The sequence below is a fragment of the Stigmatopora nigra genome, chromosome 6 (assembly GCF_051989575.1).
Source record: "Stigmatopora nigra isolate UIUO_SnigA chromosome 6, RoL_Snig_1.1, whole genome shotgun sequence".
NCBI classification, from domain to species: Eukaryota; Metazoa; Chordata; class Actinopteri; order Syngnathiformes; family Syngnathidae; genus Stigmatopora; species Stigmatopora nigra.
Genome location: NC_135513.1, coordinates 10,284,135 through 10,303,511, shown reverse-complemented (window position 1 = coordinate 10,303,511; position 19,377 = coordinate 10,284,135). Strand labels below are relative to the sequence as shown.

The 19,377-nt window shown below is 39.8% G+C and overlaps 1 protein-coding gene across 1 annotated transcript; it reads right to left on the bottom strand.

Annotated features, from left to right (window-relative positions):
• Positions 1-1,895: 1,895 nt before the first annotated feature.
• On the bottom strand, positions 1,896-19,032 carry slit1b (slit homolog 1b (Drosophila)). The gene is made up of 37 exons (XM_077719466.1): positions 18,610-19,032; positions 16,310-16,381; positions 15,858-15,929; positions 15,609-15,680; positions 14,266-14,337; positions 14,067-14,138; positions 13,917-13,988; positions 13,647-13,810; positions 12,724-12,871; positions 12,417-12,488; positions 12,016-12,087; positions 11,777-11,848; positions 11,528-11,671; positions 11,242-11,405; positions 10,995-11,018; positions 10,752-10,896; positions 10,053-10,127; positions 9,391-9,534; positions 8,964-9,107; positions 8,718-8,884; positions 8,425-8,563; positions 8,276-8,344; positions 7,789-7,860; positions 7,622-7,693; positions 7,399-7,470; positions 6,659-6,822; positions 6,369-6,499; positions 6,179-6,273; positions 5,728-5,867; positions 5,560-5,653; positions 5,050-5,187; positions 4,645-4,873; positions 4,425-4,555; positions 3,358-3,512; positions 3,036-3,250; positions 2,852-2,963; positions 1,896-2,453 (listed from the first exon to the last, which is right to left on the bottom strand). Exons 1-37 carry the CDS (start codon positions 18,819-18,821, stop codon positions 2,194-2,196), a joined length of 4,467 nt encoding a protein of 1,488 aa, XP_077575592.1. The 5' UTR covers positions 18,822-19,032; the 3' UTR covers positions 1,896-2,193.
• Positions 19,033-19,377: the final 345 nt, after the last annotated feature.

Sequence of the window (19,377 nt, the reverse complement as noted above, 5' to 3'; positions counted from 1 at the left end):
GGTTGGCGCAGAGGTTAGGTCACAGGACTCCCGTCTGGGAGACCTTGGTTCGATTCCTGCTGTCGGCACACATTTTCACTTAATTGTTTCTGTGTACTTCTTGTGAAGAAAGTCAAATGATTACTAAGGAAAGTGTAGTCACTTGGTTGGCGCAGAGGTTAGTTCCCCGGACTCCCGTCTGGGAGACCCGGGTTCGATTCCCGCTGTTGGCTCACATTTTCACTTAGTTGTTTCTGTGTACTTCTTGGAAAGACACTCAAATGATTACAGAGAAAAGTGTAGTCACTTGGTTGGCGCAGAGGTTAGTTCACAGGTTTCCCGTCTGGGAGACCTGGGTTCGATTCCCGCTGCCGTCGTTTGGCTGATCACAACTCCATGTGGTTCAGTAAATGGAACAAGAAGCAGTAAATGGAACAAGAAGAAAAAAAAAAAAGAAAAAACTTTTTAATTTATATTAAACACTTAGTCATACTTTTCAGCAAAAGGTTATATTCCGAACTGCCTTCGGCAGTTCGGAAGACACTTGATGGACCTGTATGTGCGAAAGGCGTTCTCGGGTCGGCCTTCGGCCGACCCTCGACCGCTTGCTTGGTCAGTGAACCGCCGACACCGGGAAGCGAACTCACGTTCTCTCGGTGCAAAGGCGAGTGTGCAACCCACTACACCAACTCGTGCCCCACTTATACATGGGTGTTGAAACGTTTTATCCAAGGAAATGGGGTTAAACACTTAGTCATTTTTTTACTCAAAATGCTTCTTCCACCATTGAACACTTAAATACTTATACACTTAGAACTTATTCTTTTAACTGAATAATATTTGGAAAATCTTTGCCTGCACTGGGATTTGAACCCAGGACCTCTTAGGTGAAAGACTGATGACTTAGCCACTGGGCCACCATCCTGTGGAAGAAAGTAGTAATACTTACACTTTTGTCTCATTAATTTACCTGAATAATATTTTGAAAATCTTTGCAGGCACTGGGATTCGAACCCAGGACCTCATAGGGGAAAGACTGATGACTTAGCCACTGGGCCACCAGCCTGTGGAAGAAAGCAGTAATACTTATACATTTGTCTCATTCATTTAACTGAATAATATTTGGAAAATCTTTGCCTGCACTGGGATTTGAACCCAGGACCACAGAGGTGGCAGACTGATGACTTAGCCACTCGGCCACCACCCTGTGAGAGAAAGTAGTAGTACTTGTACTTTTACCTCTTTCACTTACCTGAATAATATTGGAAAAATCTTTGCATGCACTTGGATTTGAACCCAGGACCACAGAGGTGGGAGACTGATGACTTATCCACTGGGCCACCACTCTCCAAGATCAGTCAGTAGTATTTGTTCTTTTGTCTCTTTTCACTCCCAGAAAATGACCATGTACTATAGTAAGACTTATTTTTTTCTAAAAATGATAATATACACTATATATATTAAGACTTATTATTTAAAAAAAAATACCTTGTGTGGTAAGATTTTTTTTGCGTCATGGGAGTAGAACAGTTTAAAATAAGTATATAATGCTTTTAAAAAATAAATTCAAATAACTTTGAAGTAACAGATTTTGGAACATGGCACTACAGCAGGTACGATCTTTTTAGTAGGTATTGTCATAAAAATGCAAAAATCATAAATTTAACATGATCATTGAACCTAACCTGTTTTATTAAAAGGCAATTTTATTTTCCTTCGACAAACCCATTTAATATTTTTCCATTGGCCTTGAGGAAAATTTAGATTCTTCTACAAACCTATGTATATAAAAAAAACATGTTTTTACATTTTTACTTACCATCTGGTCTTCAAAGATTTTCATAACTTACATTGTTTTAAACATTAAAGACAAATGTCTTCTAATTTTTGAGCCTAGAAATATTTTTTCTCCAAACTTTTGAAAATAATGCATTTATTTTCCTCTAATATCAAGAACAATTTAAGAGTCTTGAATAAAACTATGTCTTTTTGTTATTGTTAAAAATAAATTTGTCACATCCATGTTTTCAAAAACAACAACAACAAATACTTTTTGGTAAAGTCAAAAGATAATTTAGAGTTATTAAGTCTGCCAATTGCACTTGTTTTTATGTGTATTTATGCAGAGCTATTTGCACAACAACACAGAAATTTACTTGTTTTCAAGTAAAAAAAAAAAAATCTGTTCATAAATGTGTGTGTGTTGGTGGTGTTCTAAACACATATCTTGCACCCACATTCAATTGGCTTCTCCACATCTTGCATCAAAGAGGTTCCATCATCGCACAAGAAGTTGATTCGACGTCGGCGCAGCCTCAGAGGGGCGCAGCAAGAAGTTGTACCTGTCAATGTCCCTTCCGGCTGGCAGCGTCCCCTACACTCCAGCCAGGAGAAGTTCTTGGGAGACCGGCAAAGGACTGACCCCCGCTGCAGGCGGTGGTAATCGCGGATGGGAATTCCAGAACACACTGTGCCTGGAAGAGGTTACAAAACCATGTAAATAAAACAAAAAAGTGTCCATCATCTGTTAGCACATACTTCCTTAACATTTAAGTTTTCTTAACAATTTTAATTGATTGGATATTGCTCAATTTTGGCTCATAAATACCTGAAAACAAATTTTGGGGTACTTTAAAATAAAATTGTTACCATATTTTGCCAAATAATGCAGAAAAAAAAGATAACACCGTACTATAAATTGCATTTTTGGGGATTTTAATTATTATGTTAACAATGATAGTTGATGACAGACTAAACTTAAAGGCTTCTTATACTTTTGTCATTAATTAACTTAATGTATGTGTTTTCATTAAAAAAAGACAATCTAGTTAAATCAAAAGCAAGCGTCATAGACCTATTAAAATCTACCAACCTAATGGTTCCGTGCCTACTGTAGCGTTGCCCCCGCTTCCTTGAAGCCCGTCTGTGATTGGCTGATCACAGTGTGGCCCCGACCAGCCTGATTGGCACAAACACTTCACTACCTGAGAAAGAGATTCCAATCAAAAAAGTGCTAATATCAAAGCGCAATTTGATATCTGGAGGGTATGTCTTACCTGAGTGTCCCCTGCAGGTTGGCAGAGGCCATGCACACACAAGAGCTTGCGGCAGGCGCCACATCCTGGCAGCACCCCCGCTTGCATATGCCCACGTGTAAAGTCCTGAAGCTCGTGGTTGATGTAAAGGTTCCGGATGCAGCCGTGGAAACCCGACGTGTTGACGGCTTGGGAGGACAAAGACAGAGAGGTGGGGACAACCTCCTCAGGAAGACCTGGGAAGAAAAAAACAATAAGACATCTTCCTTCATGATTTTTGTCATTCACACTCTAATAATAATAAAAAATATGTAGATATATATTTCTCAGTGTTTTAATTGACCTCCAACATAGAGTGGCGAATCCATGCCAGCAATGTAGCTTCCTCCCCGCCCATCCAGAGTCGTCGGTTGTCCTCCGTCCACTGACAAGTTGACGGTCCGATCAAAAGTCAGCAGCTCCACCGTATGGAACAAACCGTCATTCACTGTTTCTGAGCTAGAAAAGAACATCAAAGTCTCATGTCAAATACAGTTTTCAATAGGGGATAACAAAAAATGGAATTGATGTTTATAAAATGAAAAATACTGGTTGAATATCAACAAAATTGTCTTAGTCACCAGTGAAAAAAACGCTGTACTACTGCGTCTTTGATATTTTTCACAAACAGGATGAATCTGTCTTTGATTATATATTAAAAAAATCTACGAAATGGAAACCCTCGACTGTATGCAAGTAGAATTTCAAAAGGTGAAAAATAATTCAACTGAATATTGATACACACACACACACATTAGTGGACTGGGTGAACGCATGTGTGTGTGTGTGTGTGTGTGTGAACACCCAAAACTGGAACCACTTGACACAGGTTGGAGTGTTCTCTCAAACGGGAATATAACATTGGCCACTTAGTGAACATTAGCGACCATTTTCTGCCGCCGCCGCCGAGCGTTAAGAGGCTCTCAGGGGTCCAAGCGGTCACTCGGCCACCTGAACGCTCCAATGGCCGGCCCCAGGTCCAAGACTACAACGTCAAGGACGTCATTGTCAAGTGCAGTTTAACAATAAGCGGTTTTGTTCAATAGAAGGAAGAAAAAAAAAATGCTATTCTTTCTTTATACTCTCGTAAAGAACCGAGGTTTTTAATCGAACATTTAAGATAGATTAGTAATATTGTTAAGATTTAGAGTCTTTTAAAAGGAAATCAGATTTTTTTTGTGTGAACGTCGTTTGACAATGAGCATGCTTTAACATAGCATAAGAACACCCAAAATAGTACTGGCAAACATTAAAGTATAGTTTCCCATTGCAATTAAAAACCCATTCAACTATGCACTTAATTAACGACTCGTCGCAGGCATTAAATGTAGTGGAAGAAGATGAGGGTGATTATTTTGGTTGTGTTCTTACCTGTATATGGCAGTGGCGGGCTCGTTCCCAGGGTCATAGGTTACCCTGACATGTCCTTGGTGAAGCTCTACAGCGATTGGTTCTTGATCTCCATTAAACAACAAAATACCATTTTCTTCTCCTGTTGACACCTGAAACATAAATACATATTTATCATATTCATATGGCAACTTTAAAAATCTAAAATCTTCCAAACGGAAAATATTTGCAGAGGACTGACCTGCATGGTGATGTTAGCTTGGGGGAGGTTCTTGACATCACGCAGTTGAACGTAAGCATCTCGGTTGACAAAGTTGACGCTGACCAACTTCTCACATGTGGGACCTTCAAAGCCCGCTGGACACTGGCATAGTGCCACAGCCCCCTTCTCCATGCAAGTGGCACCATTTTCACAGCGTATCATCAGGCACGGAGACTCATGAGTCAGTGGCACCTCGCAAAAATTGCCCCTAAAGAGAGAGAAAAAAAAATTAATTGACATTTGCTTGTATTTCTGGAATAATGTACTCAAAGTATAATAAAATTATCAAAGGACTAAATTCTTGTAGACTTGTATATTCATCTTTCAACAAAATAAACATATTTCTTAACATTTCATAAAACAAGTATTAATTACTGAACATACGTATATCCCTGAGGGCACACGCAAGTGTATCCATCCAGGTGGTCCACGCACTGTGCCCCATTCTGACATCGGTGGTCCACACACTCATCGTAGTCCAGGCCGCAGTCCGGACCGACCCACCCGGGGATGCACACGCACCTGACAAATATTAAAACAGAATTACTATAAATCTTCATCCATCAAACACTGAGTCAATAATGCTGGGTAACAATTTGAGTACAGAACCCAAAACTGTTCTCAGTTTTTCTTCATCGAACTTTTTTGTTACAACTACTGTATTTTTAGGATTAAAAATTGCAGTTTTTCATAGTTTTTTTTGCGGTGCAACTTATTCTCTGGAGCAATTTCTGCATGAAAAACTTTGGGTGGTGCGACTTATACTCAAGTGTACTTTATAGTCCAAAAAAAAATACAATATATCATTACATGTTATTTTCTTTCACACTGTACCCCAAGAGGACACTCAATGCTTCAAGCTACTTAGGTTATTTGCAGATGTGTATGAGTCACCTGTGTCCTGTGGATGTGCTGACACAGGTGGCCTGATTCTTGCAGGGGTTTCTTGCGGGGGAGCAGGCATCCTGCTCTTCTTGACAAAAGAGACCTGACAATCACAACGCAAAATACACACTTCACATAGCCTGATCTGCCGAGTAGCCACTTGTGCCGTCGCCATACCATCCCTTCCGGGAGGGCACAGGCAGGTGTAGTTTCCCACGCCATCCACGCAGGTGGCACCGCTCTCGCAACCATGATCTCGGCAGTCATCGGCATTGACCTCGCAGTAGACGCCGTGAAAGCCCAAGAAGCACGCACAACTACAGGCGCACAAAAGAAGAAGAAAATACTCATTTTAAAATATGTCTGAGTAACAACACATTGAAGCATTTCTTTTTTTCCAAGAACAATTTTCTGAACCGCTTATTCTCAGAAGGGATTGGTTGCCAGCCAATCACAGGGCACAAGAAGATGGACTACCATTCAGGCTCACACTCATACTGAGGGGGCAATTTAAAATGTTCAACCAGCCTACCCAGCATGTTTTGGATATGGGAAGAAATTGGAGTACCTGAAGAAAACCCACACAAAACCAAGCAGAACATGCAAACTCCACGCAGTGAGGACCAACCTGAAGCTGCTCGTCTGTTCGTCACTGAGACAGGTTCCTCCATTGATGCAAGGGTTACTGGCACATGCGTCCACCGGAGTCTCGCAGCGTTGTCCCTGGATGGACATAGATAGACAAATCAAAAACAAAAGTCGTTATTCAAATAAAAATAAAAATTTAAAATAGGTGTACATTGGACCCTAAAATATACCGTGAATCCATTCTTGCAAGTGCAGGTGTATGGCTGTGAGTGTGAGGGCAGGCCCTCGCAGACGCCTTGGTTTTGGCAAGGCGAAGACGCACATGGGTTGCATTTAGCCACTATGCTGGCATCCACCACACCTGAAAAAATGCAGATTAAATACAAGTATACAGTATGATTATTGACATTCCATTTTACTTATAATAATATAAGGTTTTTAGTTCGTACAATGAACACGTTCTCTGCTCACAATCTTCATTGTACATTTTGTGCTACAGGTTGCACCATAGGTGACTCACCTTGGCAGAGGAAGTGTTCAGGGGGTGTGGTCAGAAGGAGTTTCCCCTCCATCGCCGGTGGGCCGCTACAGCGTGCGATGCCTGGCTCCTTGTAGCCGCTTTTCAGCCACTCGGACAACCACAGCAAACGGCAGTCACAGTACAAAGGGTTGGAGCCAATGGCCCTGCGGGATGATATCACCGAAAAGAAATAGAAATCAATAAGGAGGACCTCATTGCAATTCTTTTCTTTGATTTTATCTCAAATATGTCCTGACTGCCTGATTTCCTCCTTAGCTACATCCTTTTATTCCCTCCTCTAGGAGGTCCCCATCTTTTTTCCCCTCCGCCTCTTACTTCTCCATTCCATCATATTCTCCTATTTCTCTCTCATCCCATTTCCTTTTATGTGTCCTTTTAGAGGTCACACAAAGGCCTCACATGGTTAAATCTGATATTGATCGCAATCATGGTCCAGGTTTGACTTAATGTGCAGGTGAGGGATCAATATCATCATCAATATGGAGCTTTTTGCTTCTGCAGATTACTTCATATGGCTGAATTACACATCAGTCATAAAACATATACAAGTGCATTGAGCAAAATTAATAGAAATGTCCTTTTTTTTCCCCTAAAGTGAGATACAAAAATCCCAATAATCATCTTAAAATTGAGTATCAGGATTAATTACGTCAATTAACCAATGCTAAATGAATGGAAGCACACATTATACATTTAGGTACACACTAGAGGCAACATACAGGTGTGAGAGTGACGTAACGTCGTTGAAGATTCCATGTTGCAGCTCCGAGATGTCGTTACCGTGCAGAGATCTGAAACACAAACAACCACTCACTGTACATGTATGCAGGTATAAATATATACGCTTCATTTCGTAGGTTTGTGTTGTATACGTGTGTATACAGTATGTGTAAATGTGTATCCATATATAAAAGGTTTTATAGGAGTTGTGTGTGAACTGACAGTAGCCTCAGGGATCGCAGGCCTCGCAGCGCCAGAGGAGGAATACAACGTAAAGCATTGTAACTCAGGATCCTGCCCGCAATGTGAACAAATGAATGACTTGAATTATCGACAGAAAAATATCATCTTTTTAATAAAACATTTAGTTTGTATTTATGTGTACTCACAGTGTGGTGAGTTGGCTCATGTTACCAAAGGCGTCATCAGTCAGTGAGCTGATTTTGTTGTTGCTCAAATCACTGCACAGTCAAAAAAACACAAACAAACAATATTGTGTACATTAGTATTGTACTGCAAAAAAAATGGGAAGTAACATTCACAGACTACTGCTCCCTCTGGCGGTTACATGAAGCTAACTTGAGGGGAGGGGGCTGATTTAGAGGAAAAAATATAATAAAGAAAAGTGCACAGGAAAAAACAGGAAACAAAAAAATGGGCAATAATGAAGTAAAGAGGTGAAACAGAAGTAAAAACTAAAGAAAAGTGGAAAATGGAATTAGAACATGAATGAAGTGAAAGATAAGTTAAAAATAAAGTAGACAAAAAGTAAATAAAAAAAGTAAAGAGGGGAAAGAAGTAAACAATGAAGAGGAAGTTAAATTGAGGTTGAGTTAAGTTCAACCAATGGGGAAAAATAAGAGACATGTCCCTCACATGAGCTGTAGATTCCTGAACTTGCTGAGCAGGTTGGGTACTCGTGTGAACTGGTTCCCATCCAGATATCTGCCGGAAAAATATGATGATCATTAATCCTTTTTTTTCCATTAATTGTTAACAGGAAATAAGTCAAGTCAGGTGCTCACAGTTCAGTCAGGTTTGAGGGAAGTCCTCTGGGTAAAGCCTGCAAATGCTTGTTGCTGCAGCGCACCACTGTGTCCACACAAGTGCAACCACTGGGACACTGCGGGCCTAAAGAGCAGCTGGTGGACTCGTCTTGAGTACCTTAAAAACATACAATAATTCACCTTTTACGGCACAGCAACTGAATATTATTCATTTCTGGATTGGAAGTTTTTTTTAAGGTTTTTTTTTACAAGATGTAAATTTGACTTTAGATCATGCAAGTCACTGGTAAAGCAAAAAAAAAATGGAGTACCATCCTCGCAGCGGAAGTCGGGCACAGCCACATCCTGCAGTGGGATCTCACGCAGGAAAGCGGGACTTTGGCAGCGAGGGTTTCCAGTCACAATGCGGCGGCTTCTCAGCCAGGAGCCCAACCAGGACAGACGGCAGTCGCAATTGAACGGGTTGGCCAGCAAGTTCCTGGGACAAGAGAGAAACTTATTTTCCATGGAATCGGCTCAAGGCCAAAAATAAAATAAAGTACAGTTACGACACTGACAGTGTGGAGAGGTTGGGGAGGGGGTCAAAGGTTCCTGGAAGAATGACGCTCAGTTGGTTATCGTAGAGTGACAGCAGACGTACGTTGTTCAGGCCTGTGAAGCTGCCATTGTGTAAGCAACTGATTTTGTTGTTCCTCAACATCCTGCACACAAATGCACTTTGTTATTCCTAAAAAAAAAAACCCTATCTCTTCTATTAATGCCTCCTTAGGAAGTCAAATAATAGTATTCCATGTAAAGAAAAGTTTAAAAAATATCCATAGCCATAAAACACTCATTTACTGCACTCAAACTATTTTAAATCAAAACAATTAATAAATAAATGAAATATTTTTAATTTTGTCTTTAGCTTGCTCTATTATTGTCTTGATTGGTTTATTCTTTTGGAAATAGCAGAAATGTTGAAGTATTTTTTGTTTGTCTCACAGCATTCGCAGCATGTCCATTCCTCTGAACATGTTTCCCCGCACGGCATCCAGGTGATTGGCGGTCAGGTGGAGTTCCACCACTGCTGAAGCACCCTCAAATGCACCATCCTCAATTTCTGAGATCTTGTTGTTGCTCAGGTTTCTATTCAAGAAAGAGAAACAAAAAACTCTTAAAAAATTATTCATTAATTATCTTATGGGGTCATTAGGGTGCTGGAGCCATAGTTTTATCCATTTATTCATTTTCTGTACCACTTATCATGGGTTGCGGGGGGTCCTGGAGCCTATCGCAGCCAACTACTGTCACCAGGTGATGGGACACCCTGGATTGGTACCAGGCCAGCCAATCGCAGGGCACAATGAGAAAGATAACAATATCTAGGGGCAATTTAGAGTGTCCAGTGTGTGGGAATAAGGTCTTGACCTGGTATTGAATCCTCGATCTCAAAAACAAGAAGCCAATGTACTAACCACTGGTCCACTGGACCGTTTAGTTTTAGCCACTGTTAATAATTTCCATTATAATTGACTTGGTGGCCAAAAAGGTCAGATATTTCCTATTTTTGTGGAAGGCAGTAGTTAGGTCACTTAAGTGTTATGACAGTTTGTTTGTGTGTGTCTATCCGTGCGTGTGTTTGTGTTCACTGTGGCTTGACCTACATTTTTTTCAGCTGCGATAGACCCTTGAAAGCGCCTGTGGCCTCCAGCAGGGAGAGGTCATTGTTGTTGAGGCGCCTGCCACGTACAGCATCATCACCACCACCGCCATCATCGTCATCATCATCATCATCACCAGAGGTGCCCCCAAAAAACAAAAAGGAGGAAAACAGCATGTTGGTTAGCAATGGAGGCAGCTGAAATGTCCAGCGGCTACGCATTCAAACAGCATGGATGCATGAACATGTCAACATGGATATGCGTTACATTTATGCATGCGTGTGTGTCTTTAATAACAAACCAGCACACAAAGACCACCCTTGTTCTTGCCATATGTTGATTAGATTGCCAAGAGAGAGGCATTGTATACACATTCAGCACATATAGCCATATAAAGCTCAAGGTTTTTTTTGTGTGTGTAAATGGACAATCAGTAGAAACAGTATTTTCCATGTAACTTAATAGACGTGCTGTGCTTGTTGTTGAGCTTGAGTTATGTTATGTTTCAATTGTTTTCTTACAACATCCCTTTAGGAGAAGAAAATAATTAGCTCCCCCCCATCACTTTTCTTTGGAGCAAATAAAAATGTATTCGTCTCAAATTAGTTAGTCATATTGTTAGCGGTATTGGCAAAATTCTTGCATGAAAAAAAGAATGGAGTAAGTGTAATTTGTGTGTGTATGTGAGTGTGTGTCCCATACAGTTCTTCAGTTGTGGGTGGTAGGTGGAGGGGAAACTTGGTTAGTCTAAGGTTAGAGCAGTCCACCACGTTGGCCTCACAGCGACACTTGCTAGGACAAGCTGGCTTGCTGTTGCAACCGGAGCTCAGGCGCCGATCATCGGATCCTGTCCACAAAATCATATAAGCATGTAAATATGCAAGTCCGTACCTGTACATATGCATTTTTACTGACAGCTACCAAGGGCGATGTCATGCGACCCACCTGGGATGTGATACTGCTCCTTGGCTAAAACATAAACAAAAAGAAGGAGTCATTATACAAATATTGTGGCTGTAAGCTATTAATAATAACAACTGAAAATTTTGAATAATAATATACAGTGCATTAATTAGTAGGAAAATGACAAAATTATGTCATACATTTTGCTAATCTTGAAAATAGAAGTTTCATTACACAATAAAAAAAATACATGGAGTAACAATTAATTTTTTTTTCTTGGAAGACTGACCAGAGCATCGAAACTTGTTGCTTTTAATCTGACCGATGCGTTTGTTGGCAAGGCGTCGTGGGCTGGCGCAGCGAGCTCCGCTGGTCTCGATGGGGTTTGCACGAAGGAAGTCAGCCAACCACTTGACATTGCAATCACAGACAAAGGGATTTTGGGCCAAGTGGCTAGTAGTGGGAAACCAAAAACAGTCAAGTCAAAAATCACTGTACCTCACAAATCAAATGTTTTGAGACTTCTAATTCAACTGAAAAGTGAAAATGAATGCAGTATATGAACATGGACTCACAGTGTCTGGATGCCATGCAATGAACTGAAGGTGCCTTTGGCCAAACTTTGGATCTTGTTGTCATACAGTGAGAGCAGAGCCAAGTTCTCCAGATCTTTGAAGGCCGAGGAGCGCACGCAGTGGATCTTATTGGCGTTCAACAACCTGTCAGAAGACGGCACATGTCACAGCAAAATCTTACAATCTAAAGCCAGCAAAATCCCCCACAATGAGTGTTACAGTGTAAATTAAAAAAAAAAAAAAACTTACAACAGCTCCAGTGAGACGAGCCCACTGAACACACCAGCAGGGAGCTCTGTTATCTTGTTGCCGTACAAAACCCTGAACACAAGTGCACAAACAACTAAATATAAAAATGTCACAAAAATAAATGTGACAGCTATACAACTAGACAAGACCACACGTTAAAACATGAGCAGAACAGATGCAACAAAACCACTAAATGACAACATGACCACAAAAAAAGACACATAACAAAAATTACTAACAATGAGTTGAGGGCTTTGAGGCCATGAAAAGCGTCCGGGGCAATTTCCGATATTTGGTTGTTACTCAGGTCACTGCAAAACAAAACAAAAATGCAAGGGGAAAAAATCATGAGTAGAATATGCAGAAAAAACACTCAGTTTTAAACCAATAGTAACAATTTAAACATGTTAAACACACAGATTAAACCTCAAAAGTGAAAAATACCAATGGACATCCAATCGATTTCAACTCAAGGATCAAATTTTACATAAGAATGTTATGATCATGTCTATGTATTGAAAGTGGCTTTGATAAAAAAAAATTGACTTCATGTACAAAAAAAGGTACATTTTAGTATAAAGTATTTTCATGCTTTAACTTTGAATACAAGTTGTTTCTACCTGATGACGCAAAAACTCACATTCGCCGAAGCTTCTTGTAGGAGGTGAAGGCCCCTGGAGGAACAGATTTGATGCCATTCTGCTCCAGACGACTAAATAAAAAAAATTATATATATATATATATATATATTCTTTTACATTACAACCCCAGAAATTAGCACTCGTAGCAACTTAACATTTTGTAGGACTGACTCACAAAAAAATGACTTTTTGAGCCACAATCTTTCATTCATTCCTTTTTGGATTGGTCGCCAGTCAGACCTAGGGCATGCATATAGACAGGCTACCATTCACACTCACAATCATCTCACAAAGTTTGTTACTCACATCTCTGTCATGGCCTCAGGAAGGTGTGCAGGTATAGCAGTTAGACCCCGCCCCCGGCAGTCCACAATGTTGTTGCTGCACGAGCACATGGGTGGACAGGATCCCGAGGCCAGGCTGCACGGTTGCACAAAGGCACTGCTGCTGTGGCCTGGAAACACACACAAGCCCAGAAGACAAAAAGGTTATGGACTTAAGGGTCGTTCGGGACAGTATTAGATTGCAAATACACTTCAATGATCTCTTGCAAGGGGATGACACTACACTATTGAGTTTGCAGTACTTTTGCATGTTTATTTTTTACATTATGCTGGATTGTTCAGTTGAGTTTAATTTCAGTGACATTACAGGGAAAAATAATCGAGGAAACTAGCATCAAATGTGTACCAGAGGTGGCATTTTAAGTGTCATTGTTATGTAAGTGTAAAGGTTGTGTGAAAGATTATATATTGTATTAATCCTATATTGTCAAAGTATCATATTTATTCTAATGTGACCTTTCTTTCCCTGATAAAGATGATGTAACTTATAAGTATGATTAAAATTCATGACAAATCATGTTTTTTTGGTTATTTAAATTAAGATTTATCTAGTTGTTATCTTAATTTACATGAACCAGTACCGGACAATTCTCTGTTTGAATGAAATGGAATATTTTGCGTCAATTTAAAATATTTACTTTCCTTTCATTTGATGTAACAGTTTAATAGACCCTGGGAATAAAAACAACTGCTCTGCCTTTTATTTGGAGAACACTGCAAATGAAAGCAACTTTTTTCCCCCATTCCCCAGTCTGCTGTTTGTTGATAGTGGGGGATAAGAAAAGACATTAAAAACATTAAATTGTGTTTTTCCAATGTGTAAAAGGTCTCTCAAAGAATGTTCGACCTCTCTGGGTAGATGTGACGGGTTTAGAGTCTAAGTACCTGAGCAGGCCAGTTCACTTTTGCGTAGCTCAGCTAAGTTGAGCCCCCTGAGAGCAGGTGGGGCGCTGCACTGGGCGTAAAGGCCCAAAGCGGGGCGCTGGCGCAGCCACGGTGATAACCAAGCCAGGTGACAGTCGCAGCGTAGCATGTTGGAGTGAAGGCGACTGTGGAAAAATATGGAAATGCTCAGAAGGAAAACTCCACCAAGTTTGCTTTGAGACATAGACAAAGACTCCTCTAATGTTTGTTGGATTTAGACTAAGAACTCACAATGTCCGAAGTTTAGGCATGTGGTTGAAACTGGAGACGGGAATGCTGCTGATGTTGTTGTTGTTCAGCGTCCTGTGGAACGCCAAAACAAGAAAATAAAACAAAAACGCACCTGAACACAGAATTGAGGACACATTAAAACCTACTCACAGAACTTCCAAAGATCGCAGTGCCCTAAATGCTCCCTCTTCAATACAGCTGATGTGATTCTTATCCAGCTGGCTGTCAATCAACACAACATGCAGTCAATCAGCTTCCTAAAATAATATTTCATTTGTTTTCCAAAATCTTTGAGCAAAGCATGCAATATTGGGTTATTTTTTTAAGCTTTGTTCTTTTATCGGCTTACAGATTTTTGAGGTCTGCGGCCCCTCTGAAGGCTCTCCTAGGAATGGCTTGGATGGCGTTTTCACTCAGGTCTCTGAAAACACAAGAGAAAGACCAGAAAAATGATCAATTCAATAGTTCTATAATTCAACAGAAATAAAGCAAGAATATTTAGTTGTCATCAGTCATTTAGACAGAGAATATCTATATCTATATCTATATCTATATCTATATCTATATCTATATCTATATCTATATCTATATCTATATCTATATCTATATCTATATCTATATCTATATCTATATCTATATCTATATCTATATCTATATCTATATCTATATCTATATCTATATCTATATCTATATCTATATCTATATCTATATCTATATCTATATCTATATCTATATCTATATCTATATCTATATCTATATCTATATCTATATCTATATCTATATCTATATCTATATCTATATCTATATCTATATTTGAATGACTGATGACAACTAAATATTCTTCATAGGCCTACAAAATAAAACAAAAAATAAGCCATACAGCAAACTCAAGTATAACAACAATAACAATTTTTTACTTTTGTTTTTTGTACATGTAGCAAAGTAGCATGGTGAAAGTTGCCTACCTTTACAACTTTGTGGCTTATGAATTAACCACTAGTCATGGAAAACATGTCACTACAACAATTGAACAAATAGCACATGCACACTCGCAGAGCCAGCAGATATTAAAGATGCTTTCCCAGCAAGTCGTCAAGATTTCTGTTGCCAGGTTTTAAAAAGGTCAGAAGATGATGTTGACCGGAGCTGGCCACAGCTGGACAAGTGTGCGTGTGCTAATATTTGCTCTAAGGACATGGTTCATGGGTATGTCTCCTCACTATCGTTGTTCTCCAGCATGCCTTTTGTTTCCATGTCGGCGGGTGAGAAAGGTAAACTTTCCCACTGACTTTTTGCTCTTTCAGAAGCACAATTCTTGACTATTATCACAAATGCACGTGTAAAAATACACAGTTGGAAATACAATGAGGTGGCATTTGAGTGCGAAAATAAAATCATTTTTTGAGAAGATGTCTGAAAAGTTGGGCAATATCACACACTCACTTCTGGGACTAGTGAAAATGACTTTGCATGTTCCATCTATCCTGACACCAGGTCATGCAAGTGCACAAAAGTGGGATTTGGTGTTTTATTCGTTTTTTTTGGAATATATTCTGAGTTTCTTGTCAGGATTTCACATGTTTACAATGTTTCCATAGAAAACTTCTATTATTTTGCAGGCTATGTTGAGAGATTCCGATCCAGATAGAGCAACATTGAAAATGTGAGGAAGAACGCAAATGGACTACTTACAGCCGTGAAAGAGCTTCATTCTTCTGGAAGAGAAGTTCTGGAATCTGTGTTAGATGGTTCTTGTTGAGGCGACTAAACACACACACAAACAACGGAACAAATTGGGTCAGGTTATGTGCCTAAGTTCCATGATTTTTTCATATATGCAATATCAAATGAAAGCTAAAAATGGCCCATATTGCATGAAATAATTATTTTATCACTTTACTCAAATAGTTCATTTAAAGTCAACATTAACATTACACTTACAGACGCTCGAGATTATTCAATTCATCCAAAGCACCTCGCTCCACCTCTCGGATTTGGTTCTCCATCAGGTGACTGCCGTTTGCACAAAAGCAAAACAAATTCAAGTTGAAATATTGAAAAACAAAGTTATTCCTGATTTTTTTTTTACACACAACCCAAAAATAATAGAAAAAATACCCAAACATTTTTAAAATCAAGTATATGAAAAAAAAAAACTGCCAAATATTAAACTGAAAATGCAGATTGTAAAAAATGCCAGTATTTGAAAAAATAAGATATGAAAAACACACAGAAAAACTAAAATGTATAAAAAAGGAATAATAATAAAGTATGACAATCCACCTCCCGGAAGGGTTCCCAGGCCCCATTCCAACATTCCTGTGGTAGGGTAGTTTTTGGAGACTGGGAAAGGAGACGGAATTCCACAAAAAAACTAAAAGGGGAATACTCACAGTACTCGCAGATGCTTAAGGCCCAAAAAGTCCAATTTGGTGATGACAGTGAGGTTGTTCCCATTCAGATCTCTGCAAAACAAACACAAAATATTTTTTAAAAAAGCATAACATTCCCAAAAAAACCAACTATAAAATACAAATGAAAAAAAACTATAAATACTATTACTATGTATGCCTTAATTAGATGACTAAATTTATGACATCCAATAGCAAAAGCAGAATGTATGAAACATTCTTCATCTACAAAGAGAATAATACTCAGCCAGTGTGTCATGTGATAGGCAACAAATGATGTCATTCCTCCCACAATACCACAGGTAAGCTGAGCCTATTGAGTGTTTTCCTGTGTGTTTGCAATATCATGTGCAATGAGGGGGTGACTTTGTCGTGTTCTGAAGATGATAATGACAATGAAGATCCACTCTGTGCATCTGCTATGTGCCTATATATGAAATTATTATAAGAGCATACAAAAAAAGACATTACACCCAAAAAAAAAATCACTTTAGTTTGCAGGCTTGGTCAATAGTCTAGGCATGACATGGTCAAAGTAAAAGCTGGTAAACAGGGATTTTAAATCACATTATATGTAAAAAAATTAAAGAGTGGGTTATTTTTTCTTTGTACAAAGTGTTATTGCTTTGAATCAAATTTTTCATTAGACAAAAATGGCCCCAACAACAACAAAAAATGGACTAAGACACCATTGGTAACAAGAGTCCAAATACCACATCGCTATAATATGACAGTATTACAGTTATAGCCGTATCACAGAATAAAGAGTGTTGCTATGACGATAATGATTTCAAGTGCATACACTGTCTCTCACTCGCCAAGGATGAATGAAACCCCTCGTTGCTTGCTGTCACCACGGGATTGCTACACACACATGGAAAGATCACTTTGCATTCTAATTGGGCTTCCTCAAATATGTGTTTAAGGAAAGTAAGAAAAGTCGTGTCTATGTGTGCATACGTGCTTGCGCAGGCCCTGCGGAGACATAAAACAGTCTCCATCTACCCTAATCTCCATCAATACTGACTCATTCAAAATCTCCACTTCACTTAAGGGATGATGAAATGATCTCATTGCAATTTTCAAGAAAAAAAAGTCTATTTTGGGGACTTTACATCAAATTTCGGGCTGGGCAAAAAAAATGCCATTTACGTTATTCCTACTGCTCTCATATGTCAAAATGGGTCAATATTCTATACTAGACTCAAAGTCAATGTGTAAATGACAACCCCCCCTTTCCCTACACCCACACTTTGGGACCACCCATTCTTCCACTCTGCCCACTTCCATCTCTCTAACGGGCCAAGTGTGTCTGAACCCTCGCGGCACTTTATTCTCACACCATCAAATGATGACAACATCCTCCTGCAGTGACCCGCGAAGGAGAAAATGGAGTAGGGATGGAACGATGTGTGTGTGTGTGCTAGAATCAATTATTAACAAATAGACATCCACCCACTTGGAGTGCTTCCTTATTTATACACCCTGATGTCATCATTCCTGCTGTGAATAGCTAATGTGGGACTTGGGAATCTTCTACCTAATCACTACATGGGGATTTTTATATAGTGGACTAAACTAGAGAAAGAGAGCCTTAAACAATTCATATTTTAGAATGTTTTGCATCACAGGTTGGCGGAGAGCTATATGCACCCATCAAAAGAGCCACATGTGGCTCCCAAGCCATAGGTTCCCTTTCCCTGCTGTATAATGGTGAAAAATTTAGATTTTGCTTTAATTTGAAAAAGAGTTGAATTAATTAGTTAACAATATCTATCTATATAAAATACATCAAAATAGTAACAATGTGTTTGCTAATATGGTGATATGTATATATCATGATTTTAGCAACCACAATAATGTTATTCTTTTGATGCATTTTATTAATAGATATTATATATTTATATATATATTCCTCTTGTCCTCTTCTATTGGATTGACAGTGTATGGGGTAAAGCAACTCCAAAAAACAGTGTCATATTTCAGCTTACCACAATATATGCAACAGATTATTCATCTTGCTCTTGGTAGAAAGTAGTTTTGTCCTCAAGTGCAGTTATAAAAGATCTACGCAAGTATAGTATATTTTGCACTCTACCTAAAGTATCTCTAAATCAGTTTTTGTTCCCAAATTAGCAAACATTTAAAATGACCCAATACCAAACTCCTAGAGCAGGCTTTGGCATAAAGTCAGAGAAAGTATCTCCAGTGATCCACTGGATTCCCCACAAAAGCTCAGTTCAACGTATATTTCCAAGAGTGATCAAGTGGATTTTACTCACAGTCGTTCTGCTCCTTTGGGTATGTTTCTGGGCACGGCGTGGATCCCTAGTCCATGGCAGTCCACCGTGTTCCCTAAGCAGCTGCAGGGAGCCGGGCATGACTGCACACCACCTTGGCCCCCCAACGCCACCGCTATCAACAGCACCAGCGAGATGGATACCCATCCGCATCTTCTTGACCTCTCTGCATTCCTGCTTGTCCCAGCAGGCATCCTGCTTAGAGGTGCAGGAGCACTGCCTCTTCTCGGAAGTAGAACCACAAAGAAGGAGTTGAGCTCGGACCGAAAAGCTAAGACGGTGGGACGACCAGCACCGAGGACAGAGGACGTGGGATGCTTGGGTTTGAGTGCACCGTGCCGTGTTTTTTTTCTCCCCTTCTCCTTACTCGCCTTCCTCTCATTTGAGTCATTGTGCACACAGACACCAGCCACTAGGTGGGAGCGACAGGGAGGAGGGAGGGTGAGGGACTCCCTCTCTCCCTTAACACACATACACACACATACATACACAAGCTCACAGAGCAATCATCCATCAAAAGCTTTTACAAATAACAGCAATAAGACTCCTCCCTAGCAGCTCCCCAAAGCACCCGGGGTAAACTCCCTCTATTGAGTCTTTCTCTCTCTCTCTCTTCCTACTTTACAGTATGTCTCTCGCCCTCGAGGCGTGGGGGGAATAAGGGGGTGAGTTAGCGTGAAGATGATGGGGATGGAGGGGGGGGGGGGGGGGGTTCTTGTAATTACGCCAAAGCATCCGAGTCAGCAAGCT

Coding starts and splice junctions, on each gene's coding strand:
- slit1b (XM_077719466.1), bottom strand. CDS start 18,821: ATGCCTGCTGGGACAAGCAGGAATGCAGAGAGGTCAAGAAGATGCGGA. Junction 10,128..10,751: donor CCACCCACAACTGAAGAACT/GTATGGGACACA, acceptor TGTACGTGGCAG/GCGCCTCAACAACAATGACC. Junction 8,345..8,424: donor CCCTCAAACCTGACTGAACT/GTGAGCACCTGA, acceptor TTTTTCCGGCAG/ATATCTGGATGGGAACCAGT.